A 25,544-nucleotide genomic window follows, 5' to 3' on the forward strand; every position below is an offset into this window, starting at 1 on the left:
GAAGAAGAAGAAGAAGAAGAAGAAGAAGAAGAAGAAGAAGAGGAAGAGGAGGAAGAAGAAGAAGAAGAAGAGGAAGAAGAAGAAGAGGAAGAAGAAGAAGAAGAAGAAGAAGAAGAAGAAGAAGAAGAAGAAGAGGAAGAAGAAGAAGAAGAGGAAGAAGAAGAAGAGGAAGAGGAAGAAGAAGAAGAGGAAGAAGAAGAAGAAGAAGAGGAAGAAGAAGAAGAGGAAGAAGAAGAAGAAGAAGAAGAAGAAGAAGAAGAAGAAGAAGAGGAAGAGGAGGAAGAAGAAGAAGAAGAAGAGGAAGAAGAAGAAGAGGAAGAGGAAGAAGAAGAAGAGGAAGAAGAAGAAGAAGAAGAAGAAGAAGAAGAAGAAGAAGAAGAAGAAGAAGAAGAAATCAGCCAATCATTTCAGTATTTCTATGATCATGTGCATATGTAGCCAACAGTTAACGTGATCACGCATTCGTCACATGTAATGATGTTTTGGGGCCTTCAAGGAGTTGTGCAAATGTTTTGGGTGTTAACCTATTCTGTGCCTCCTGCTATAGCTGAATAAACTGTCTGGACTTTCCACCCTGGTGTGAAACTCATTAGCTACCTTCACCCCAGCCCAGCAGGAGTGCTGCTGAATCAGGTGAAAGCCCCATCTAGTCCGGCATCCTATTCTCACAGCGACCAACCAGAGGCCTGTGGGAAACCAAGAAGCAGGACCTGAATGCAACAGTGCTCTCCGCACTTGTGATTTCCAGGACCAGGTATTCAGAAGCATACTGCCTCCAACATTTCTATCATGGCTAATAAGCCACCATTCTGTCCTGTGGAAGTGAATTCCCATCATTGCTTATTTCAACTCCCTTGTGGAAACAACTCAGAGGCCATGAAAGAAGGAAGGTTAACAACATGAAGATTTAAAGGAACTATTGGAAAGACTATTCAAGGCAGCAGAGATATGAGATGATCAGAGCCCCCCCCCTCCCAAACTTGGAGCATGGGAAGTCCCAACAAAAAAATTATAATTTAGGCAGAACATTTGGACTATTTGATATGTATTTGTATAATCTGGAACATTCAGTGTGGTTTGATTGGATTGTTAAAATGGGAAACTTAATAAAAATGATTTTTTAAAAAAAGTGAATTCCACAGTTTAACTACGCTCTATGCAAAGAAGAGTTTTTATTTCTCTTTCCTGAAACTTCCAATATTCAGCTTCATTGGATTGTCCCAAGTTCTGCTATTATGAGAGAGGGAGAAAAAACTTCCTCGAGCTCTTTTAACTCTAAGCATATACAAACTGGGTGCAGGTGGCAAATGAGATGCCTTGAGGGATTTCAGAGTGTCACTTTGTCATGGGCAGAATCTGGAGGAAGTAGCAGTGGTGTACCGTGGGTTGCCAGAGCCCAGAGCTGCATGGAGGGGTGGGCAGTGTCATGTATTCAGTGGTCTGTGTTTGTCTGAGCAAACTGGATTAAGGTCTGGACTAAGGATTCTGAGCTCCTGTGTTCTGATTTGATACCTGATATCCAATCACGTAAAGGGACGCGGGTGGCGCTGTGGGTTAAACCACAGAGCCTAGGACTTGCCGATCAGAAGGTCGGCGGTTCGAATCCCCGCGGCGGGGTGAGCTCCTGTTGCTCTGTCCCTGCTCCTGCCAACCTAGCAGTTCGAAAGCACGTCAAAGTGCAAGTAGATAAATAAGTACCGCTCCGGTGGGAAGGTAAACGGCGTTTCTGTGCGCTGCTCTGGTTCGCCAGAAGCGGCTTAGTCATGCTGGCCACATGACCCGGAAGCTGTATGCCGGCTCCCTCGGCCAATAAAGCGAGATGAGTGCCGCAACCCCAGAGTTGGTCACGACTGGACCTAATGGTCAGGGGTCCCTTTACCTTTACCTATCCAATCACATTGCATTATCAGAGTTTAGGTTACTGGCATTGGCTCTTAAGCTCCGGGTTACGATTTACAGCTTCGGGGTTGAGACAGCCGATCATGTTGAGGGTGGCCCAGGCCTTCAGAAATGCACATATGCAGTTGTCTGTTGCTCTTGATGATTCAGTAAAGCCTTTAAGCTGAATCACTGCCTTGGGTCTTGCTTGAACCCACATATACTTCAGGTGGGAGGTAAACAGGTGGAGTACGCATGCACATTCAATTGCCTAACGGCGTCCATGTCACCCAAGAGATTGCAGCTGCAGAGATAAGAGTTGTTCTTTTGTCTGGTGGCGAGGTCACCTCTGATAAGGCTTGATATCCGACATGTCTGCTATGAATATTTGTTTTACCCATAACCTTACGCCTATAAGAAGTTCTTACACAAAAGAAATAAGCAAAGCTTGCCTTAATGCAGAGGTGCCACCTTGGGCAAAGACTGGGTGGCCAGCAGCGTGGTACATGCAAGATGTTGCGCACGCGCCTGTGATGTCATGCACGTGTCATTGGGAGGAGGCACATTGTTGAGAGAAGGCCTTGCCCAGTGTTGCACAGCTTTGATGGCCACAACTCTTCCTCTCTCATGCTCATGCTCTCATGCTCAAAGGAGCCTTTGATGCTGTCTTCAATATTTGGGGCGGGGGCTGGGTCTTCTGCTAAGGAATATTGATGGGACTGATGACACCTCAGCCCACTAGAGTTGGCACACCCGGTTTATTGTGTGAAGAGAAAGGGACAGAATATATAAATGTTGCTTTGGACAGCAAAATTACAGTTTAAGCAGGCAGCAAATCCTACACATTGGTCTAAAGAGTGAAGTAATCCATTACTATTCTCAAACGCCTACGGAAAGTGAATGTGACAATTTTGCCACAAAACCCAAACTTATGACAAAGCAAGCGATGGAAGGGGAGGGGAATACGTGTCCTTAAGGAGAGGCATGTGTTGGTTCCTTGAGAGTGCTGAGTAAGTTCGTCGTTGGAGCTTGGAGAGAGCTAAGTAACATAGGGTTTCCGTACTAATTTTAGCCAATGCATTCTAATGGAGAAGGGACTTTGAGATGAGCAGTTCCTGTAATTCCAACAGCATAGCTGTCAACTTTCAGATTTGAAAATAAGGGATCAGCAGCCTCACCTGTTCCGGGGACAGTCTACGGGATATCTAACAATCCGGGATAGCAGCAGGAAGCAGCGCGAAACAGCGCTGGAATAAGGGAATTTCCCGCAAAAAAAGGAAAGGTTGACAGCTATGTCCAACAGCTCTATTGTTGTGTTGTTCCTTTCTGGAACTCCCTGCCTAGTTCCCATTTTGCTTAGTCTGCTTAAGTAAAAGTTGAAAGAATATTAGCCTAGTGAGCAAAGACTAAACTGGTTCTCCTTGTCTGCTTTGTTTCTTAAAGTTATCTTACCATTTTGTCTGTGCAGCAGGTGTCGATTAGCTTTTAGGGTAACTGGAGGACACATGTGAATCTTTATTCAATGTGTTAGGACACATTTGAGATAAGATCTCATGCCACATTAGGTTTTACTCATACAAGGATCTTTTACTCATGCAAGGACTACAGTAGTACAGTAGTAAACCATAGCAAAAGCTCAGATTGACACACACCTATTCACATTGCAGACATGCACTATTAGTTGGGTGCGAGGTTTTTCTGCATTGGTTCCACTGAAATGAGTGGGAGTTTGCAAAAGAGCAAAATCCCACAGGTAACACTTAAGAGTCAAAATAGAGCTTTCCACAACAAGCTCCCCCTCCCTGTCTTCCCACACCTTTTGCTTTCTGAAATTCAACTTGGCGGAATATTATTTTAAAATCTTGCACTGGAAATACTTTTGGGGTTTGTTTGTCTTAGACTGTTTGCTTGTGGGCTGGGCTTTTGCACAGTACCAGGTCTCCTTTATATACTTTTACAAATTAGAATAATAATAAATTTAAAGCATTTTTGTTTAATAGCAACTTGCAAAAGATTTTTACATCTCCCCTTCTCTAAATCCAGTAACATCAACAACTAGGTATGCTGGTGAACAAATACTGAATTAGTCAAATCCACCAAATAGTTGATCAGTCATCTGTTAGATAAAAAGACATTTTTATCTAACATATGTTTCTTTTGTTGGAAATGTATAATATCAAACAGTATTTTCTCTCTGTCGCTTGTTATTCTGTGCTCTCCGCTACTCTAATAATAATAATAAGAAAACCTCCCACATATTTCCTTAATAGCAACAGTTTCTGAAAGTTGAGCATAGTGAAATCTGACATCAGAAATGTCATTAATAAGATTAAAATCAGACATTTACCTCAGCGATGTAATCTTACCCAGGATTATACTTACAGAAGATGCTCATACCTTTTGCCTTGGGAACTTGGAGGGCAAAACTTGTTGGGGCCATTTCTTTTGCTAAGCGAGGCGCTCCAAATACTTTTTCAAATAAACACTCATACGCGAACAGAACAGGAGAGTGAGTGAAGAATGATTTCAGCATTTGGCAGGCTCCTCCCCTACTTTCTCTTCCTCCTCCCACTTTAATTATGCATCAAGCAATTATCAAAGAACTGGAATTTTCTCGATATCTGGTTCTTTGGTTTGCATTTATGTCTCTAGGAAGCCCCACAAGCAAAGCATGAAGGTAACAGCCCCTGTCTCCCCAGGGATGACGGATGCCATAGGGGTTGGTAGGGAGAAAACTGGGAGGCCAACAGTAGGGGGAGCCAGAAGCAATGGCACACAAAATCAACTCGTTCTCCTTTTGTCCTCCTCCTCTGCCCTGGTGGGTCCAACATGGGCAACATGGAGACTAAGGGCTTATCCATACCTACCTTTCAGATTAAACGGGTTTTCTGCAGATTGCCATTTGCTCCGACTGTGCTTTAAAGAGTGGGTTTTTGTGGAGAAAGGTCTGGAGCAAGACAAAGAACACTTGGACAGGGAGCTCTGAAACGCAAACCAAATACAACCACAAAGCCTAACAATCTTCTTCAGCGATCACTCGTAGCCGAGTAAGACTGTCTTCCATGAATACGGTCTTAACAGTGAGTGACTGTGGAGGCCAGTTCTGGATCCACATGTCCTTCCACAGTGGGGACATAGGTTTCTAGGCGGGAGTTGATCACGGTGAGGGTTTGCCAAGCGTGCCTTCCTCCTAGCACATTTCTCCCTTCCGTCCTGAGTCTGAGCATCTTCAAAGCCCATGACACCTTTGGTAAAGGCTGTCCTCCAACTGGAGCTCTCAAAAGCCAGTGTTTCCCAGTTGTTAGTGTTTATACTACTTTTTTTTTAATAGATTTCCCTTGAGAAAGTCTTTAAATCTCTTTTGTTGACCACCAGCATTAGGCCTTCCAACTTTAAGTTCGGAATAGAGTAGTTGCTTTGGAAGATGATAATCAGGCATCCGCACAACATGACCAGTCCAATGAAGTTGATGTTGAAGAATCATTGCTTCAACACTGGTGATCTTTGCTCCTTCCAGTACACTGGTATTAATTCGCCTGTCTTCTCAAGTGATGTGTAATTTTTTTGGGAGACACCATTGATGGAATCTTTCGAGGAGTTGGAGATGGCGTTTATAAGTGGTCTGTGTTTCACAAGTATACAGTAAAGTTGGTAGTACAATAGCTTTGTTAACAAGCATTTTGGTTTCCCTGCGAATGCCCCGGTCCTCAAACACTCTGCACTTCAATTGGGAGAAAGCTGCACTTGCAGAGCTCAGGCGATGCTGGATTTTGGCATCAAATGTTGGCCCTTGTGGAAAGATAACTGCCCGGGTAGAAGTGATCAACACTTTAACCCATTTTAAGCACACAAGGCCAAAATTATTCTGTTTTTACTTGAATCCCTCTCATAAAACACTGACAGTCTGGAGGCGTCCAGGGTGTCCAGAGCCCCCCGGAATAATTTCTGAAGGGTGGAGTTGCTTTTGAGCAGAGCTACAGCCATCACTCTCACATATGTTACACACACTGAGATTCCTCACACTCACCTCCTCTCTTTATGCCTTTTAAAAAAAATGAAATAGGCATATTCAGGAGCTGAACTTGAGTCACAGCTGCGTCTGCTAGATGGGATGGGCAAAAGGTAAATCAGGATCTCATGACAGATCTCTGGGTAATTTTAGTAGATTGGCAAGGATTATAACAACAACAATTATACTGCCAACAATTATACTGCTGGCATTATACTGCTGACATAAAGAAAGGAGGGGGGTGGATTTTGCATAGAAGAATTGGGAGCTCGCTTCAATTCTGGCACTCAGAACAAATACCTGGGCTCAAAAATATTCAACTATAAGCTTCTTTCTCGTGCACCTAGCTCCAGCTGGTGGATCACTGATAAGTAATAAAAAGAGCAACAGATCCCGCAAGCTTGGAGAATCTTAGAACTGCTGTCATCCCCTGTTGGTGGATGGCAGCGAGGAAAGAAAATTGTGAAGGGAGGTATCTGTGCAGGGGCGCGGACTTATAAAAAATATTGGGGGGGGGGCGGGAAAGCTCATGAATAATAAATAAGCTCATGAATATGCAGATAAAGCGGTGCCGCCTCCTCGTGAGCGAATAGGGGAGAGCGTGCTGCGCCTATTAATCAGCTCCGAAGGAAATTGGGCGGAGCTTTTGCTCGGGAGGGAGGGCAGGAGGCATGCAGCCCGACCCTGTGCATTTTGGGCTGGGGGAGGGGCGGCGGTGGCGCTCTGCTGGAGGGGCGCCCGAGATTATTGGGGGGGCAGAGCCCCCCCAAACGAATTTTTGAGGGGGCTCGGGCCCCCTCAGGCCCCATGGAGTCGGCGCCTATGTTTACAACTTGTGGTGGACTTTTAAAGAGGTAAAGGCTTTCTGGGAAATGGTACATATGTTGATATTTTCACCCCTCCCATTGCCAGAATCTCCTGATCCGCTCCTGACTGATTGCCTGACTCTGTGTCGAGAGTCCTATCTATGTAGTGACTAGAGGGCTGGGTGGGAGAGGTAACACTCATGCAAGCCAGTACAGCAGTACCTCGAGTTAAGAACCGTTTCAGGTTAAGAACGGACCTCCGGAACGAATTAAGTACTTAACCTGAGGTACCACTGTACAGTCATACCTTGGGTTAAATGTGCTTCAGGTTGAGCGTTTTCAGGTTACGCTCCGCAGCGACCCAGAAGTAATGGAGCGCGTCACTTCCGGGTTTTGCCACTCACACATGCGCAGACGCTCAAAATGATGTCACACGCATGCGCGGAAGCGCCGAATCGCAACCCACGCATGCGCAGACGCAGGACTGGAAGGTCTCTGAAAGCGCTCCAGTCGCCTAGCCGGATCAGGGCAGAACCAGTTAATTGAGCCCAGTCACTGCACATCGGTTGAAAGGTGTACTGACAATATAATGAGTTAAAGAAAATGTATAAAAATACTTTTGTTAAAAAACCCAGAAGCCTTTCTATTGAGGATAGTTGGTGAAGAGACACCAACAGGAGATAAAGTACTGTTTATGTATGCAACAACTGCGGCATTTTTAGCCCAAAAATGGAAACAAGAAGAAGTACCAACGAAAGAAGAGTGACAGATGAAGATGATGGTCTTTGCAGAACTGGCAAAGCTGACAGGAAAAATCTGAAACCAGCATGATCAAGCATTCCAAAAGGACTGGAGTAAATTTATACGATATTTGAAATACAGTGGTACCTCAGGTTACATATGCTTCAGGTTACATACACTTCAGGTTACAGACTCCGCTAACCCAGAAATAGTGCTTCAGGTTAAGAACTTTGCTTCAGGATGAGAACAGAAATCGTGCTCTGGCGGCACAGTGGCAGCAGGAGGCCCCATTAGCTAAAGTGGTGCTTCAGGTTAAGAACAGTTTCAGGTTACGAGCGGACCTCCGGAACGAATTATGTACTTAACCTGAGGTACCACTGTACTACTGTAAGCAAGTAACCTCACTAGCAGGGTTGTCTGGAGACTTGTAATGAGAGATATTCTACCTTTCTATATTTATTTAGATTTTGGGCCATTTTGTAATGAGTGTAATTAGAATTGGAAAACGTACAAAATGCAGTGATATAAAGGTGAGAAAACTGTGATGGAGACTTTTCTGCAAGCTCAGAAAGGTACAAGAAAACTCATTTCTTAACATCGATCGTCTTTCTGTCTGTCTTTTTGCAAAGCAAGGCAGTTCTTTGCTGCAGGCAGCACCCAGGAAGAAGCTTGCATGGCTTTTCCCCGGGGACCTCTGTGTCCGCTTAAAAAAGATGCAACGCATGGACGCGATCGGACACTCTTCCGCTGGCGAAAGAAAAGCGCTGCCGATCTGCAGGCAGTCCCCTCTCTCTCCCCGCCCCACCTTTGCCCGTAACCCGCCTCGCCAAAGCGCGAGCCAGCAGGGGACACGAGGACGGAAATGACTCGCAGGCAGGCGCGTGTGAGCTCGGAAGTAAGTTCAGAGTCTGCTCAGTGGGATCGCTGTTAAGATCCTGTGCGGAAAAGGACAGGGATAAATGTTTCAGGCTTCACAGAGGATTTTTCCACCATTACGGAGAGAGAGAGGGATGAGGGGGAACAAAAAAAAAATTCTTTTTTTTTTAAAAAAAAGGATGTGTCAGAAGTGGGATTTGAACCCACGCCTCCATTCGGAGACCAGAACACCCAGAGCCTGGGAAGGATATGAGCCTTGAGTCTGGCGCCTTAGACCACTCGGCCATCCTGACACTGATGCTTGGGCTCTCCCTAGCTGAATCCTAATTAGCAGTATGCTAATTCACGGGTCTACGTGCCTCCATCCGCATTTCCTTTGCGTTTTATGCCGATCTTTTGCAGAGGCAGAGAAGCGCCAGCAGCCTTCCTTCTGTCAAAGCGGCAAGGCGCTCGCCCACACGCATAGACCTCGCTGTGCGCCGGGGTTGCGCTGCAGCAGCGCCCTGTTCCCCAGATTCAGCGCAGAGCTCCGAGAGGAAGGAGATGTTCTAAAATCGTTTATTCTTTTAAAGGCAATTTGCTCTTGAAGTTACTCGGTGCGAGCTGTTGAGTTGCCACATGATGTTTGATCAGGTTGCGTGTGTGAGTCTGGTAAGTGGGAAGAGCTGCATTTGCAGATTTTAAGCTTCGTATTGAGCTGTGCATGTCTACTCGGAAGTAAGTATCATCGAGTTCAATGGAACTCACTCCCCGGGGAAGTTCGCACGGGATTTCACTGTCAGTTCTGTCAAGTGCAGGAAAAGAATTAAAAGTTAGAAATCATACATCTCAACACCTATAAACAGAAAGAAAAAGAAAACAAAAAGGAAAAGCAAAGAAAAAAGAAAGAAAAAGACAAAAAACAAAAAAATAATTCAAAATGTATCTTCTGTTAGAAGGAGTGTTGGAGGTGTGAGGCTGAAGTTACTTTTTATCTGTGAAAACGTAAAAATATATTGGGAAATGATATACAATGAATTGAAAAAAATGTTGAAAATAATATTTGTTAATCAACCAGAAACCTTCCTGTTAGGTATTTGAGGTCAAGATCTGCTGAAAGAGAAGAGGAGGTTCTTTATGGATGCTACTACGGCAGCGAGAATTGAGGTTTGGTGAGAATTGGTGCTGCACTGAGGTTTGAGATCCTCCATATCAACCAGTTGGAAGAAATATACTCATCTCACTTACATTTAAAGTATCAAGCATGAAGGACATGACTGTGAACAAGATGAACCATGACAGCTATAAATTCAGCAAATGTATGCATTTGCTTGTCTGCTTGATGGCATTTGTCTGCTGTGATTCACTTGCAATTTACAATAAAAATATAAATGAGGTTATCATCAGTCAATAGTAAACCTATTGGAATGAATAGGCATTCCAATGCCTATTCATTTTGCGCCTCAGTTTTCTAACATTCCAGTCTTCCGGAACATTCCGGTCTTCTGGAACGGATTACATTCGAAAACCAAGGCACTGCTGTATATTGTGGTATTTATTTTATTTTCAGTATTGTGAGTTGCATTGCTTTATGTCTTAAATTTGGGATTCAAATTCATTTCTGTAAATCTTACCTTCCCCACATTTTTATAGTATCACTTGGGTTTTTTTAATAAGTCATCTGATTGTTATTAAGAATCACACAGTGGATATGTTTCTTAATCAGCATTTTATATAACTAGATTTGTAGCCCTCACCCAAAACCAAAGCTCAGTTCTGGAGAATAGAAGACACAATTACACTTGAAAACCGCTAAAATTCAGATTTATTGGAAGAAGTGAATAAACCTAATAAAATCCTGCTTTACTGGAATTGTGGTTCTTTTCGAAAGCCACCTCTTTCGTGCCTTTTCCATAGCAATTCTCTCCGTTTGGTGTCCGATGAGATGTCTAAAGTGGTAAATGACAGGATTTCTTGGACTTATGAAGGCAGCGATATATTTTTTAAGTCTCTTGGGTATTATATGGATCTCCTCAGGGCAACCTTTGCTCCTCTCCTTTCTTGCCGCCGCTGGAGAAGAGGGATGCTTCTCTAAGTGGTGGTGATGGCGGTGGGCTGTTCAGCCATATGCTTGGTCAACTCCTTCTCCATGGCCTCCTTCAAGGCAGTTTGGACATTGTTGCAGCTGACGAGGGCCTGGGCCTGCTCCGCTTTCTGCCTCAAGGCCTCTACTTGGGTCGCCACGTGGTTGTACAAGTCCGCCAACAAGGTCTTCATCAGATTCCTGGCCTTGGCCTCCATGCGCACCTTGGGCATCTGTCGCAGAATTTTGGCAGCAAAGAGCTTTGAGGAACAGATTTTCCGCGGCTGCCCACTGCTCCTTGACTTAGTGGCTGAGGTCCTCTTGGCTTGATGCTTCAAATGAGGCTGCTTCTTCTTCTGTTTTTGAGCCTGGAGCTTCTTCCAATTCCGTCTCTCTTGTTGGTGCTTCTTGCTGACATTCTTTCTCTTTGGAACCCTGGCTTTCTTTTTGCCTTGCTGTTTGGCTGCCATTGTTCTGCTCTCCTTAAGCTCCGGCCTTCAAATGTCACCATATTTTTGTCAGCATGGGCATTTATAGGCAATAGCATGGCAATGAAGGTGCCTTTAGCTTCACTGTAGCCAAGGAACCATTGTTACCCTGAACGGGGTTATGACCTACCCTTACTATGATCTAGCTGTGAGTTTTGACAGTGGCTTCTGGCAGATATTAACTGCACCTCACACTTCTAATTATACCACAGAAATCAGTTTTTATATAACAAAACAAAACAACACCCAGGTTTCATCATCCCATGCATGTTTTGTGGGAATAAACATATATGCCATTAGCCCCAAACCTGATTTATCATCACAACCTGAGTTTCTGCACCAAAACAGTGTGTGTGTAATCTGAGTATCTAAAGACTATGGTCCTGGGATAGTCCTTCTGCTCATAGCTGTCAACGTTTCCCTTTTCTTGCGAGGAATCCTATTTAAAAAAGGGGAAAGTTGACAGCTATGGTTCTGCTCCCTATTTTGCCACTGTTGGTGGTAGAATACAGAACAGGCAGATCTCTGGACAGAAGCCAACTTTCCCAACAGCCCCTATTGCAGTGCCATTCAAAGATTCTTTGTGTGCAACAATTTGCAAGTGCTTCCTGGTTGCTGAAGGCCAACTTTCACCAACTCTCTCCAGGTAGCCCCAGGTTGGCAAAGTTTGCTGGGCGCAAATCCTCTTAAAGCTGCAGCAGAACAAATTGAAAAGTGTTCAGAAAATCAGCTCTTAATGTTTTCAAAGGGGCTCAAACTGAACTACCACCAACATGCTGGAAGGAAAGTGTTATGTATTGAAGTTCTCACCCTGGCCACCAGCAGTATCGTGTATATAGTTTTCACTCAGGTCCACGTCAGTTACTTTAGGTGGCAAACCCTTGGCTGCTGTTGCTACAATGTTGGCAGCCGGCTGCCTATAAAAGCAGGCCGGCTGAGCTGTTTGCTGTTCAGTTCTGTTCCAGCTTACAAATAAAGAGCTTCTTTGGAGAAATCACTGCGTCGTCTGCTATGTCTACCCACTATTTAACAGAAAGCTCTTTTGGACAGATCTTCTAGAAATGCCACCCCTTCTTCCATACTCCGTTCCTTAAAAAAAAAAAAAAAGCAAACCAGCTATATTATTTCCATTTGTCAAAGTCAGAGCAGCCCTAAACCGTGAGAAACATTTCCAGGAACCAGTATTAGTTTTGAAAAGGTAAAGCATTGTGGATTTTGGTTGCTCTGGGTTTTATCTGGCAGTCACCCACACTGGCAGCTGATAAAGGCACTTAAGTATGATAAATGTGATTATTATGTATGGTTTTAAGTGGAATTAAGCTACACAAGTTATTAATGACAGAGATCATTCTGGAACAGGTGCGTAGAGTTTCAAGACACTTTCTACACAGGACTGATTATCTTAAAAGTTGCAAATTCATCAGGGCTTTGGGCTGTGCTTTCCAGTCAAACAAGATGAGCAGGAGCATTTTAATAATTTGTGTGGGGAAATGAACTCAAGAGTATTCAGTCGGGTCCTTGTGCTAATTGCTTCTAAAACTGTGTGTTTGTATTCCAGCATCATCTAGGCTGTAACAGGGGTCTTCTCAGATCTGCAGGTGGCCACTGACTGGAACAAAGGCCCAAATGACATCATAAAGATTTGATTATTACACATTCTTCAAAATTCCAAAGATGAACTTGAGTGACGCAAAGCAGTTAGGAAGTTAAATCTTACCTCCTGAAAGTGGCCAGCTTTATAACCATTTAAAAAAGAAATTAAACCTCCATTTTTTGTGTATTGTCTGAATAGCCACTTTGCCATTTTTTTGGTTTTGTATAGCACCTCCTACATGACTAGCAGCAATCTGAAAGGCCAGCGGCAGCTAATAGTGGGTGGCATTTAATTAAGTTTTACTCCGACCCACTGCAATTAATGAATCTTAGTCATGGTTCAAGTGGGTCTAGTCTGAGTAAAAATTAGTTGAATGCTACCCATTGGCTTTCGCCGAATTCTCCTTAACGTTTTATGAGGGGGCAGGGTTGTTAAGGTTTTCACACATCAGATCTGCACAATTTTCAAGGCATTTCATGAACTTCCATTTATTCCTGCTTCATATGACGACCCTGACACCTTTGTACATTTCAGTATTTTGTGTAACTAGGTTTGCAGTCAGTAACCAGCAAGACAATGTCCCAGATTAAAAACAACACACACACACTTCAGTGAATAAGGCTGCTAAAAATCCTGATTTATTGGACAAACAATATACGGTGTTTCTTTTCTTTCAGAAACCAGCTCGCAAACAATTCTCTCATGTATTTTGATTTATGTTCTTCCTCACTGAACTCTGCTGATTCTGGCTGATGGCGATGGAAAACTCTCTTGGGCATGTGTAGTCTGTAGTCCAAATTTAGCTTCCTTTCCCATGGTCTTTCACGACATCCCCATAAATGGAACAATTGTTGCAAACAATGAAGATTGTTGAGGTGAAGCTGGTATCTTAGATTACAGGATTTCTTAAGACACATTCAGGCAGCAAAGTCTTTTAAAGGTTTCTCAAGTTTTAAGGATCTTTTTTCAGGGCAGTTTTTGGTCCTCTCCCTTCTTGGCCCTGTTGGAGAAGGGGAGGGGTGTTTCTCTAAGCACATTCGTTCCTGAGGGGCTCAGACGTGTGGTTCACCAACTCCCTTACTACAGCCTCCTTCAAGGCCGTTTGGACATCAGTGCAGCTGATGGTAGCAGACGGGCTCTTCTGGCTCAAGCGATCTATTTCCGTTGCTACATGGTTGTACACATCCGTTAGCAAGTTTTTAACCATGCCCTTGGCTTTGACCTCAATGTATGCCTTTAGCACCTCTCTCACCATCTTGGACGTAAACAGCTTGGGGGAACAGATTCTCACCACCTTACTGCTCACAGTATTTCTGGCAAGTGGCTCCTTGACCCCATGCTCAAGGCAAGATGGGAACTTTCTCTGTTTACGGTCCTGGAGTTTGTTTTTTCTGATCTGCTGATATTTCTTCTGGAGCTTCTTTCTCTTCAAAGCCCCAGCCTTCCTTTTCGCTTGTTGTTTTGCAGCCATTTTTCTGTTCTGTTCTGTTGACTTCTGTTCTGAAGCTTCGAGCCCCTGCCTTCAAATGTCACCACACCTTTGGCAACATGGTCAGTTATAGACAACAGTATGCAAATGAAGGAGCTACATGGAGGGTGCTGATTGGCTCTCTCTACCTGCAGAGTAGCCAGGTAACCATTGTTATGCTGAATATGACTATGACCTACTACTGAATATGACTATGACCTGCTGCTATCCAGTTATGAGGTCGGACACTGCCACTGTTTGTTGACTTTCTGAAGAGCACGATGGCATCTGGCCCTTCAGGTGTTGCTGCCGCAATCAATCCTGGCTAATTTTGAGAAAATAAATGTGTACTTTCCATCTTCCTTAAACCAGGCTACGATGCCCAGAATGTGATTTTTTTCTCTACATCAAAACAGGCTTTGAAACCAGGGATGGGTGGGTGTCTCCAGTCCCTGTTGAGAAAATTTCATAAATTCCTAGCTGATTCTTTTCAATGACAGTGTTCTAAGTTAAACAGGTCTTTGGAAGGGCTACCATTCCCCCCACCACACTAGTCCGGACTACTGTGCCTTTAACCACTACTTTAATTTTGGCAGAGGATCACATTTATCCCATGAAAGGTTTTCCCTATAAGAAGAGTGCCTGTAGGCTCATGAACAAGATTCTGGTTGAAAAATGGGCAACCTTTATTATGAATCTGAGACATTGGAGCACTTATAACGTAAAGTTTTGAGATGTGGGATCCCATGTGAAATTTGTAAAGTCCCCTGGAAACAGTGGTACAGAAATTCAACAATAAATAGTGCAACAATAATAAAGTTTTTTTTTTTAATTAGCAGTAGCAGTAATTTAGACTGCCCTTCACCCCGCAGGGCAGTGTACAAGTGACAAAAAAAACCTAAATGCAGTGGTACCTCAATTTTCAAGCGTAATCCATTCTGGAAGACCGTTTCTAGTTCCAAAACGTTCCAAAACCGAGACTCAACAGGCGACAGTTAGGTCTCCAGATCTTGCACTCAGCAGAAGACATGTAGCATGTTCGACTTCTGAAGCTTGTTCGAAAACCAAAGCATTTACTTCCGGGTTTTCGGCATTCGAAAATTGAAATGTTCGACTTCCGAGATGTTCGAAAACCGAGGTACCACTGTATAAATGTTACAGTGGTGCCCCGCAAGACGAATGCCTCGCAAGACGAAAAACTCGCTAGACGAAAGGGTTTTTCGGTTTTGCGTTGCTTCGCTAGACGAATTTCCCTATGGACCATGCTTCGCAAGACGAAAAACATCGCAAGACGAAAAGACTCGCGGAACGAATTATTTTCGTCTTGCGAGGCACCACTGTAATTAAAATTAAACAATCAAACAGTTTAGCAGCAGCACAGCACAGAAAGAAGCACACCAGACTTCACACTCTTCCCCAGATGCCTGTGAGAAAAAATAATCTGTCACTGAAAGGCCTGGATCTGGGAGGCTGTGGGGACACACGTACACTGGGCAGCAGGCTAGGAGGGCAACAAACAAAAATACTCAGGGAGTCCTGTGAAGACTTCAAGTGGATGTGGAGCAAGAGAGCCCTGTATGGCAGGGTTCTGCAGCCACCATGGCTCCACCACTAGAGCGGAGTTTGGTCTGGTTCAATGGCAGCTGCAGAGAACAAGCCGGTGGTTGCTCACCTGTTGCATTCAGCACCTGTGCAGGCACACCTTGGTACAATTAACTGATGCATTGATTCATTCCAGATTTTCAGAATACAGTGGTACCTCGGGTTACAGACACTTCAGGTTACAGACACTTCATGTTACAGACTCCGCTAACCCAGAAATATCACCTCGGGTTAAGAACTTTGCTTCGGGATGAGAACAGAAATCACATGGCGGTGGCGCAGCAGCAGTGGGAGGCCCCATTAACTAAAGTGGTGCTTCAGGTTAAGAACAGTTTCAGGTTAAGAACGGACCTCCGGAACAAATTAAGTTCTTAACCCGAGGTACCACTATATGTGCGAAAGTGTTGGCATGGTGCTATAGATCCTCTTGCAAACCAGTCATGCCTCTAACACCGAGACCTAAATGATGTTTCTTCAGAAGTTAAGTCCAGCTCAATTTGAAAGTCACCTTCTTCTCCCTTAAACAACATGCCTTGGATTAAATAATAAAAACATTCCTTCCTCAGAGAGCAACTAAGTTTTTTATTGGTATGAGCTTTCGTGTGCATGCACACTTCTTCAGATATTGCAACTGTTGGATATTCTCTCTCTGTGTGTGAGAGAGAAGAATCATTTGTTCCAGAAAGAGAGAAGAGCAGAGAAGCTTCAAGAAGCAGAAGAAGACTGAAACGGTCTTGTCTATGCAAGGATGTTTTCTGTGGGAACTTCTTCATTGGACATCTGCAGTGTGACAGGAAGTACTGATAACAGTGGTTCTGTGTAACTTGTTGTCTCTTGCTTGCGTCTTGTGGTGAGAGAAGTTGAGCGAGTGTCTTGGACTCTTGTTGGACTCTAAGCATCCTTGACCATGGCAGTGGTGAATGTCTGTATAAATTTGCTACCAATATGCTTTTATGCCTGTCAAGTAAACCTCTGCACTTGATTGAATCTTTATGGCGTCCATGAGTGTTTATTGCCTATAAGGTATACTGTGTGTACCTTCAACCCTGAAGACGCTTCCAAGGAAGGAACTGCGTTGAGATGTAACTCTGCTGACTATAGATACTGGCACACAGTATCTTCTAAGTACAGTGGTACCTCGGGTTACATACGCTTCAGGTTACAGACTCCGCTAACCCAGAAATAGTACCTCGGGTGAAGAACTTTGCTTCGGGATGAGAACAGGAATCACATGGCGGTGGTGCAGCAGCAGTGGGAGGCCCCATTAACTAAAGTGGTGCTTCAGGTTAAGAACAGTTTTAGGTTAAGAACAGACCTCCAGAACGAATTAAGTACTTAACCCGAGGTACCACTGTAGTGTTACTAGCTTCCCTGCAAAATAGAAAAAAATCACCTTAAAATGGGTCTAAGTTAAAAACAAGAGAAAAAAGTGGGTCTAAGTGGGTCATTATTGCACAAGCTATTCCTGATATGTACAAGTCCCTTTTTGCCTTTAAAAAAGATGGAGTCCAATGTTTATTTTTAGAACTCATTCTTTTGAAAGATATTCAGGATCACCCTCTGGAGGACAGTAGTAGCTGCGCTCAGAAATTGTTAACTATAGCACAGCCATTCTTTCACCACAAACCCATGTTCAATGCCAAGTCTAGAACACTATAAATGCACTTGGGTTAGTGAACTGTCTGACATAAGGTGAGTGTTTGTTATTGTTGTTGTTGTTGCTTCATTTCATTGAATTTGTATCCCAACCTTCAGGATTCAGCGCTTCAGGCTTTGGGGGGGATCATAGAATCATAGAATCATAGAAGAATCATAGAATCATAGAGTTGGAAGAGACCACAAGGGCCATCGAGTCCAACCCCCTGCCAAGCTTTCAACATCTTTTTCAGTTCATTGTGAATCATTTCCCAAAAGCCTACTGCATTTTTACAAGTCCACCACATATGAAAACATTACCCTTTGGATTGCTTCATTTCCAGCATTTACTTGGTGACTTTTAAAACAAATATTAAGTGATAAGTGAATATCCAACACTAAAATATGGCCAAAAAAAATTCAAGTTCTAACAGGTTCTTCCCCGCAACACAGTACGTTAAATTGTAAATATTCAGTAATTTTTTTACTTATTAAACTGCAACAATGAACAACTGCTCAAAGCAAAGAAAAAGTATATTAAGATTGTTTCATTTCTGTAAATTTTACCTCCCCATTTTTTTCAATATCACTTGGATTTTTTTTTTTTAATCAGTCATCTGATTGCTGTTTAGTATGACACAGTCAATACTTTTCCTAAACAACATTTTATATAACTGGATTTTTACTCATCACCCAAACCCAAGCTCAGTTCCAGAGAAGCAGAAGAAGACACAATTAGACTGGAATAAAGCTGCAAAAATCCTGATTTATTGGAAGAAGTGAAATAAGCTGCTAAAATCCTGCTTTACTGGAATTGTGGTTCTTTTCTTTTTGAAAGCCACTTCTTTCACGGTTTTTCCACATAATAGCAATCCTCTCCATCCGGTGTCCGATGATGTCTAAAGTGGTAAACGACAGGATTTCTTGGACTTAGGAAGGCAGCAAGATATTTTTAAAGTCTCTTGGGTATTATATGGATCTCCTCAGGGCAACCTTTGCTCCTCTCCTTTCTCGCCGCCGCTGGAGAAGGGGAGGGATGCTTCTCTAAGTGCACTCGGTGGGGATGGCGGTGGGCTGTTCGGCCGTGTGCTTGGCCAATTCCCTTTCCATGGCCTCCTTCAAGGCGGCTTGGACTTCGTCGCCGCTGATGGGGTTCTGCTCTTCTTGCTGGCTCATGGCCTGTACCTGGGTCGCCACGTGGTTGTACAAGTCCGCCAGCAAGGTCTTCATCAGATTCTTGGCCTTGGCCTCCATGCGCACCTTGGGCAACTGGCGCAGAATTTTGGAAGCAAAGAGCTTTGAGGAACAGATCTTTCGCGGCTGCCCACTGCTCCCTGACTTAGCGCCTGAGGTCCTCTTGGCTTGACGCTTCAAATGAGGCTGCTTCTTATTTTGTTTTCGAGCCTGGAGCCTCTTCGGATTCTTCTGATTCCGTCTAGGTTGTGGGTGCTTCTTGCGCACGTTGTTCTTCTTCTTTGAAACCCTGGCTTTCTTTTTGCCTTGCTGTTTGGCTGCCATTGTTTCTTTGTTTCCTCCTTAAGCTCCTGCCTTCAATTTTTTTGTCAGCATGGGCATTTATAGACAATGGCATGCAAATGAAGGTGTTATGTGGAGAGTGCTGATTGGGCGCCTCTGGCTTCAGTGTAGCCAAGGAACCATTGTTACCCTGAATGTGACTATGACCTATTCCTTGCTATCACGGATCTAGGCAGAGCTTTTTGTCATCATTTTTTTTACCTCTCAGCGAGTGGGAGCCATGGCAAGTTGCCTTCCTCACACTGTACTGTTCCTGCCACTGCCAGTTGCCAAGACGGGAAAGTTTACTTTCTACACCAGGCACCCCCGAACTCGGCCCTCCAGATGTTTTGGGACTACAGTTCCCATCATCCCTGACCACTGGTCCTGTTAGCTAGGGATGATGGGAGTTGTGGTCTCAAAACATCTGGAGGGCCGAGTTTGGGGATGCCTGTTCTACACCAAGGATCCTCAAACCTTTTTCTTGGGAACCACACTTTCAGAATAAAAACTTGAGCCACTGAATTTTTTTATCGATTACAAATACAGCCATACCTCAGGTTGAAGTAGCTTCGGGTTGAGCATTTTCGGGTTGCGCTCAGTGGCAACCCGGAAGTAACGGAGTGCGTTACTTCTGGGTTTCGCCACTCGCGCATGCGCAGAAGCGGCGAATCGTGACCCGCGCATGTGCTGACACACAGACACAGGTTGTGTTCACTTCAGGATACAAACGGGGCTCTGGAATGGATCCCGTTCGCATCCAGAGGTACCACTGTACATGGGAAAACGAAAACAAACAACTCCTAGCAATGCTCTACCTCTCAAATCAGAGCCAGTGAAGGCACTGAAGGTCCTGTGTGAGCATCTGGAGGCAGTTGGAGGATGGATGGCGGCTAACAGATTAAGGCTGAATCCTGACAAGACAGAAGTACTGTTTTGGGGGGACAGGGGGCGGGCTGGTGTGGAGGACTCCCTGGTCCTGAATGGGGTAACTGTGCCCCTGAAGGACCAGGTGTGCAGCCTGCGAGTCATTTTGGACTCACAGCTGTCCAGGGCAGCTGTTTACCAGCTCCATCTGGTAAGCAGGCTGAGACCCTACCTGCCCACTTACTTCCTCGCCAGAGTGGTGCATGCTCTAGCTATCTCCCGCTTGGACTACTGCAATGCGCTCTGTGTGGGGCTACCTTTGAAGGTGACCCAGAAACTACGACTAATCCAGAATGTGGCAGCTAGACTGGTGACTGGGGGTGGCCGCCGAGACCACATAACACTGGTTTTGGAAGACCTACATTGGCTCCCAGCACCAAGGGCCTTCTGGCAGTTCCCTCAATATGAAAAGCCAAGTTACAGGCATAGGGCCTTCTCAGTAGTGGCACCTGCCCTGTGGAACGCCCTCCCACCAAATGTCAAAGAGAGAAACAACTACCAGACTTTTAGAAGACATCTGAAGGCAGCCCTGTTTAGGGAAGCTTTTAATGTCTGATGCATTACTGTATTTTAATATTTTGTTGGAAGCCGCCCAGAGTGGCTGGGGAAGCCCAGCCAGATGGGCGGGGTATAAATAATAAATTGTTGTTGTTGTTGTTGTTGTTACATGGAACACAACTACTTTATAATAGCCATGGGAAATCCAGAAAGTATAAAGCAATACAACTGCATTGTTCCCAAACTATACATGAATCCTACCCAAAATATAATTACAAACAAGCCTCTTACATATGTATACAAACCCAATGAAAGATGTGAGCTTGCTTTTGCCGGGTAATCTCATTTATAAATCTAATCTGAGACAAACTGTCATTTCCTCATCAACACAAAGAAGCCTTTCTCTCTTCTGATCTTTCGTATTTCTCAGAGTTGAAAATCCCTGTATCACCAGACAAAAGAATTTCCATAATATTGAGGCATCAGGCATAAGCCTGCATTTTATTAATGTTTGATCAGGACTTGTATATTAAAGAGAGAGCTTAAGGATTTTCAAAAGTTTCATGCCAGGCAGACCAGCTGCTTAAGAAAACACTGGCAATGTTTTCCTCCTAGACAAGGGGCCCCTTGATTTATAGCAGAAAGCAATTCTCAAAGTCGTAAAAGCTGGAATTACAGACTGAGTAAGGACACTGACCCTACATGTTACAGAAGATAACAAAGGCAGAGATAGATATAATTAGGAATGAGTAAATAGTAAAATAATACCAATGTGCCTCCCAGTAAAATGAGCTAGATCTTCTTTCTAAGGTTAAAGACCAAATGGAGAAGCATCTAGCTGGTAGAAAAAAAAGCATTTTGGGGAAGTCTCCTTTTAAAGCTGTTTCTTTCTTAAACTGAGAAAGTTAGAGGGCAATAAATGTTGGGAAGAGCTAATGGGAAAAGCAGCTGGCTGAAGGGGGGTGTGTGTTAAACTGAAGAGGCTTCTTTTAAAGCGGTTTTTTACTGTGTTCCTTTTACTGAGTTCCCTTTTCTACTCTACAAAGACCTTATTCCTTTTAAGAGGCTACCTGTGTTGTGTATTAAGTGTATTGGCATAGATGTAATTATGCAAAGGATTTAACAAATGCTAAATTCTTATTTCATATAATTGTAAGAGTTGTATTTATCCTGAAATTAAGTCAGCCACCAGATGAGCCCCCCCTGCCAGACGGGAAGACGCCGTCCGGGCTGTCCTGATATATAAGCTGTCAGACATTTGTTTAGAAACCTTCAAATGAAGGAGATCTTTCAATGTTGATGTGAAACTCAAGATCCTTGACATATGTTTAAGATAAAAATTTAAGATTAACCATTTGTTTTAGAAGGCAATAGGGCAAGGAGGGCAAGAGGTGAGCTGGTAATTAAGATTCCTTGTTGAGACACATGTAAGATATATTACTACTTATGTGTCATTTATAGATGTAACAATATATAGCTCTTTGTGTTCCATATAAGGACAGGAGGATATGGGTGTATCTTTTAGGATTGGTTATAGCAATCAGCCAATAGGAAATTCAACCAGGCTGATTGGACAGAGGCAGCCACAGGAGGAGCAAAGGGGGCTGGATTAAGGGAATATAAGTGCTGGCCATAATGGCAGGAGGCCAGGCCAGAGCTTGGTAACCATATACCACTGTGCCTCTCATTTATTTGTCTGACAAATAAATAATTATTTTAATTTCTCTATTGCTGCGTTGAATATTTCATTCCAGCTAAGCGTTAACCACAAGCAGGGTGCTACATTTTATGGTGCTCCTGTGACTCGGATAAGTGGTCTGCTGGAACGCAGCCCCTTCGCCCTAATGGGCAGGGTACAAGAGAGAGGATCTCTAAACTGCTTACCCAGCGCGCACTGGTAAATTTTTCCAGGGGGAACGCAGAAGTCTCGTCTGTCTGATACCCTGCTCACTGGCGGCGACGGACCGGGGGGAAACGGAACCAACCAAGGGTAAGTGCACTAAGGGGTTTTTGGCCCTCCAATTAATTGGGAGGAAGAGAAGTCTTGATCAAACTTCTGCGTCTCAGTAAGTGGGAACTGAGTACGCTAGGTGGTTGGGTACATCAGATGGTGATCTGGTGTAGGGAAAGGAAAGTTGGGAGGTAGTGTGTGGTGAAGTATCTAGCGCATTGTATGTGTGAGAAAGTACAGAGCAATCTGTAGCTGACCTGAGTGTGGAGTGGGCAGTACTTCGGTTCCTGGTAAGGCGACTTCACCAGGCAAGGAAACCCACGAAGCGTGTGTGTGAGTGACTGAGTGGATACTTCACAGGGCCATACAATGGGAGTTGGGGGTTCAAAAGGGGAAAATACACCTCTTGAATGTATGTTAAATAATTTTAAGAAAGCCTTCTCAGGGGCGTATGGAGTCAAAATGACGCCAGAGCGCCTGAGAACGTTATGTGAATTAGAGTGGCCGAAGCAAAATACTGAATGGCCATCTCAAGGAACCTTTGATATAAATTTAGTAAGCAAACTTTGGTCTAACATCGCCAAAGAAACTGGAGGGTGCCCAGAACAATTTTCATATATAGATTCCTGGCTGAGCACATTAAATAAAAATCCTCCATGGATAAGGGAATGCAAAGTCCAACGATGCAAATTATTGGCTGTAAAAGCCGAAGCTAGGAAAGGAATCTTGCCAAATAAACTCAAACCCATTTTTGAGGGACCAGAGGAAGAGCTGCTTCCACCTCCACCCTATGCTCCACATCGAAGGGAGCCTAATCCAAACACTCCACCAGTTGTAACCCCAAGGCAAGAAAGTGGAATGAATAATGGGGCTGGAGTCACAGAACTTGATTCCTTGATAGATTATGATAAATATCTTCAGGAGGCATTGGAGGCCTATAATAAAGCCCAAGCAGAAGCGGTTATTCCATCTGTGAGTCCCAGTAGAACTCCATCTACAGTCTCTTTTAGTGGAACAACTGATTGCCTACCCCAAACTCCTGTACATCCAAGTCCTAGAGAATTATTACAGAAGTTACAGGGAGACCTTAATCGGTCAGCAAGCAATACAGCCAGGCGTATAAGGCTGCTAAAAGAACGCCTTGGGACAAATACCATCCCCTATGATTTGAGGCCCCTAGAGCAAAGCGAAGAGAAAGATCACGTAGTAGCCCCTCTCAGAAGAGTATTTGATGCACTTGAGGAGCCTGTGCTGGTTAACGGGCAACTCGGACCACGGCCACCTCGAACTTCGACCCTCCAGTACATTCCATTCACAACTACGGATCTGATGAATTGGAAAACACACACCCCATCTTTTGCAGAAAAACCTCAGGCTATGATGGACTTGGTGACTTCAATAATAAATACTCATAGTCCTACTTGGACAGATTGCCGCCAGCTCCTGAATACTCTGTTCACCACTGAGGAAAGGAGAGACATAATTGAAAAGGCACAGATATATTTGCGTGAGCAGGCCAGAGTGGGAAATATTTTTAATATTGACCGTCATCTCCAAGACAACTTTCCCTTGGAAGATCCTAATTGGGATCCAAACAATGTAATTCATCTGGCCAGACTTACCACCTACCGCCAGACGCTTGTGCAAGGTATCCGCAGGGCATGCCAGAAGCCCACTAATATGTCTAAAGTCTCAGAAGTAGAACAGAAACCAAATGAGAGTCCAGGAGACTTTTTAGAGAGGCTGCAAGAAGCCTATCGTATATGGACTCCTTTTGACCCTGAAGCCCCTGAAAACAGCAGAATGATTACTGCTACATTTGTGGCCCAGTGCGCTTCTGACATTCGTAAGAAAATTCAGAAATCAGAAGGATGGGAAGGGATGCTGATGAGCCAAATTATGGCCATTGCACGCCGAGTTTATCGGAATAGGGATGAGGCTGAGAAACAAGAGAAGAAGAAGTGGCAGAAGGAAAAGATGGTAATGCTAGCCACAGCAGTGAAGCAAGACTACCGCCCCTTAAATGGAGGAAGAGGGCGGGGAAGGAATCCACCACTGGGAAGGAATCAATGTGCGAATTGCAAGAAGGAGGGTCATTGGAAGCGGGAGTGTCCTGAACCCCTGAGGTTGGAAGAAGTACGCCCAGGCCCAGGCCCAGGCCCAGGCTCCGGCCCAAGAAACCAGGGACGGGGACGGGGAATGATCCGAGATGGAAGATATCAGAGACCTGGACAAGGACGGAGTAGGGACAATGTCATTGGACTGGCAGAGGAGGATTTTACCCAAGACTAGGAACGACCGGACTCCATAAAGTTAGGCTTCCAGGAGCCCACGGTCACGATTCAATTAGGAAGCCATTTAATAGACTTTATGATTGATACTGGGGCTGAATACTCAGTACTCCCAGAACTATTGCAGAAAAAGGCATCCAAAAGTGTAGTCATTAAAAGTGCCACTGGTCAGTCAGCTAAGAGGTCTTTCCTCCAACCTTTGGAATGCCAGATTGGGGGACATCGTTTAACCCATCAATTTTTGTATATACCTGAGTGTCCAATACCTCTCTTAGGTAGAGATATGCTGTCCAAATTGCAGGCCCAAATCACCTTCACTCCTCGAGGTCCAGAAATGAAACTGCCATCAAAGGCAGCAGGAATAATTTCCCTCTCAGTACCTAAGGAACAATCATGGCGCCTAATGTCAGCCCTGCAAGTCCAACCCACATTGGATACAGAGTTAAACAAGCTCCTCCGAACTCTACAGGTGCCACCAGGAGTATGGGCTGAAAATAGCCCACCAGGAATGGCCAAGAATATAGCTCCAATTGTAGTAACCTTAAAACCTATGGCTACCCCTGTATCTGTAAAGCAATATCCTTTACCCCGGCGAGCAGCAGAGGGCATCCAGAAACATTTGGACCGCCTATTAAAATATGGTCTGCTTAAGCCCTGCCAATCAGAATGGAACACACCTCTATTGCCTGTTCGAAAACCTGGGACAGATGAATACAGGCCAGTGCAGGACTTGAGGCTCGTAAACCAGGCTATCGAGACCTTGCACCCAAATGTACCAAACCCATATACCTTGCTGAGTTTGATCCCACCAGAAGCAACATTTTTTACTGTATTGGACTTGAAAGATGCATTCTTCTGTTGCCGGCTGGCACCACAGAGCCAACCTATATTTGCCTTCCAGTGGGAAGACCCTTTGACAGGAACAAAAGGCCAGCTAACCTGGACGAGATTGCCCCAGGGATTCAAAAATTCCCCAACTTTATTTGGCACTGCCTTGGCGAAGGATCTAACAAGTTACCCCTCAATACCTGGAGAAAAGGTGGTTCTGCAATATGTAGATGACCTTATACTAGCAGCAAAGGATTTTGATACCTGTAAAGAAGGTACAGAGGAACTGCTCCACTTGCTCTGGCAAGCTGGCTACCGAGTTTCCCAGAAAAAGGCACAGTTATGTTTAGAAAAGGTCAAATATTTGGGCTTTGA

The 25,544-nt window shown here is 44.3% G+C and overlaps 5 protein-coding genes across 7 annotated transcripts in view; all 5 read right to left on the reverse strand.

The window, feature by feature from the left end:
- The window catches only part of LOC308580683 (L-amino-acid oxidase-like), a 55,357-nt gene extending 50,922 nt beyond the window's left edge, over positions 1–4,435 (reverse strand). For 2 of the 3 annotated variants that reach the window (XR_014004840.1, XM_081182696.1), the window contains exon 1: positions 4,261–4,435. Coding sequence is in view for 2 of the 3 variants with exons in the window: in XM_081182696.1 (XP_081038822.1) it covers positions 4,261–4,411 (151 nt within the window). In the remaining variant the exon portion in view is untranslated. The remainder of the gene's footprint in view (positions 1–4,260) is intronic. The other variant, XM_081182697.1, reaches the window with a different exon arrangement.
- The window catches only part of LOC308581470 (olfactory receptor 2T27-like), a gene marked incomplete at its 3' end in the record, with an annotated part of 241,324 nt that overhangs the window by 176,181 nt on the left and 39,599 nt on the right, over positions 1–25,544 (reverse strand). The window lies entirely within an intron of this gene.
- On the reverse strand, positions 10,097–10,908 carry LOC308581182 (uncharacterized protein). Its single transcript, XM_081183707.1, has one exon. The coding sequence runs from the start codon at positions 10,840–10,842 to the stop codon at positions 10,381–10,383; it is 462 nt and encodes a 153-aa protein (XP_081039833.1). The 5' UTR covers positions 10,843–10,908; the 3' UTR covers positions 10,097–10,380.
- LOC308581249 (uncharacterized protein) lies at positions 13,071–14,005 on the reverse strand. Its single transcript, XM_081183779.1, has one exon. The coding sequence runs from the start codon at positions 13,923–13,925 to the stop codon at positions 13,482–13,484; it is 444 nt and encodes a 147-aa protein (XP_081039905.1). The 5' UTR covers positions 13,926–14,005; the 3' UTR covers positions 13,071–13,481.
- Positions 17,906–18,729, reverse strand: LOC308581180 (uncharacterized protein). Its single transcript, XM_081183705.1, has one exon. It carries the CDS (start codon positions 18,675–18,677, stop codon positions 18,204–18,206), a length of 474 nt encoding a protein of 157 aa, XP_081039831.1. The 5' UTR covers positions 18,678–18,729; the 3' UTR covers positions 17,906–18,203.

The sequence above is a fragment of the Podarcis bocagei genome (genome assembly GCF_964188305.1).
Source record: "Podarcis bocagei genome assembly, chromosome: 2".
NCBI lineage: Eukaryota > Metazoa > Chordata > Lepidosauria > Squamata > Lacertidae > Podarcis > Podarcis bocagei.

What these genes read in the sequence shown, in the direction of transcription:
- LOC308581182 (XM_081183707.1), bottom strand. Translation starts at nt 10,842, where the DNA reads ATGGCAGCCAAACAGCAAGGCAAAAAGAAAGCCAGGGTTCCAAAGAGA.
- LOC308581249 (XM_081183779.1), bottom strand. Translation starts at nt 13,925, where the DNA reads ATGGCTGCAAAACAACAAGCGAAAAGGAAGGCTGGGGCTTTGAAGAGA.
- LOC308581180 (XM_081183705.1), bottom strand. Translation starts at nt 18,677, where the DNA reads ATGGCAGCCAAACAGCAAGGCAAAAAGAAAGCCAGGGTTTCAAAGAAG.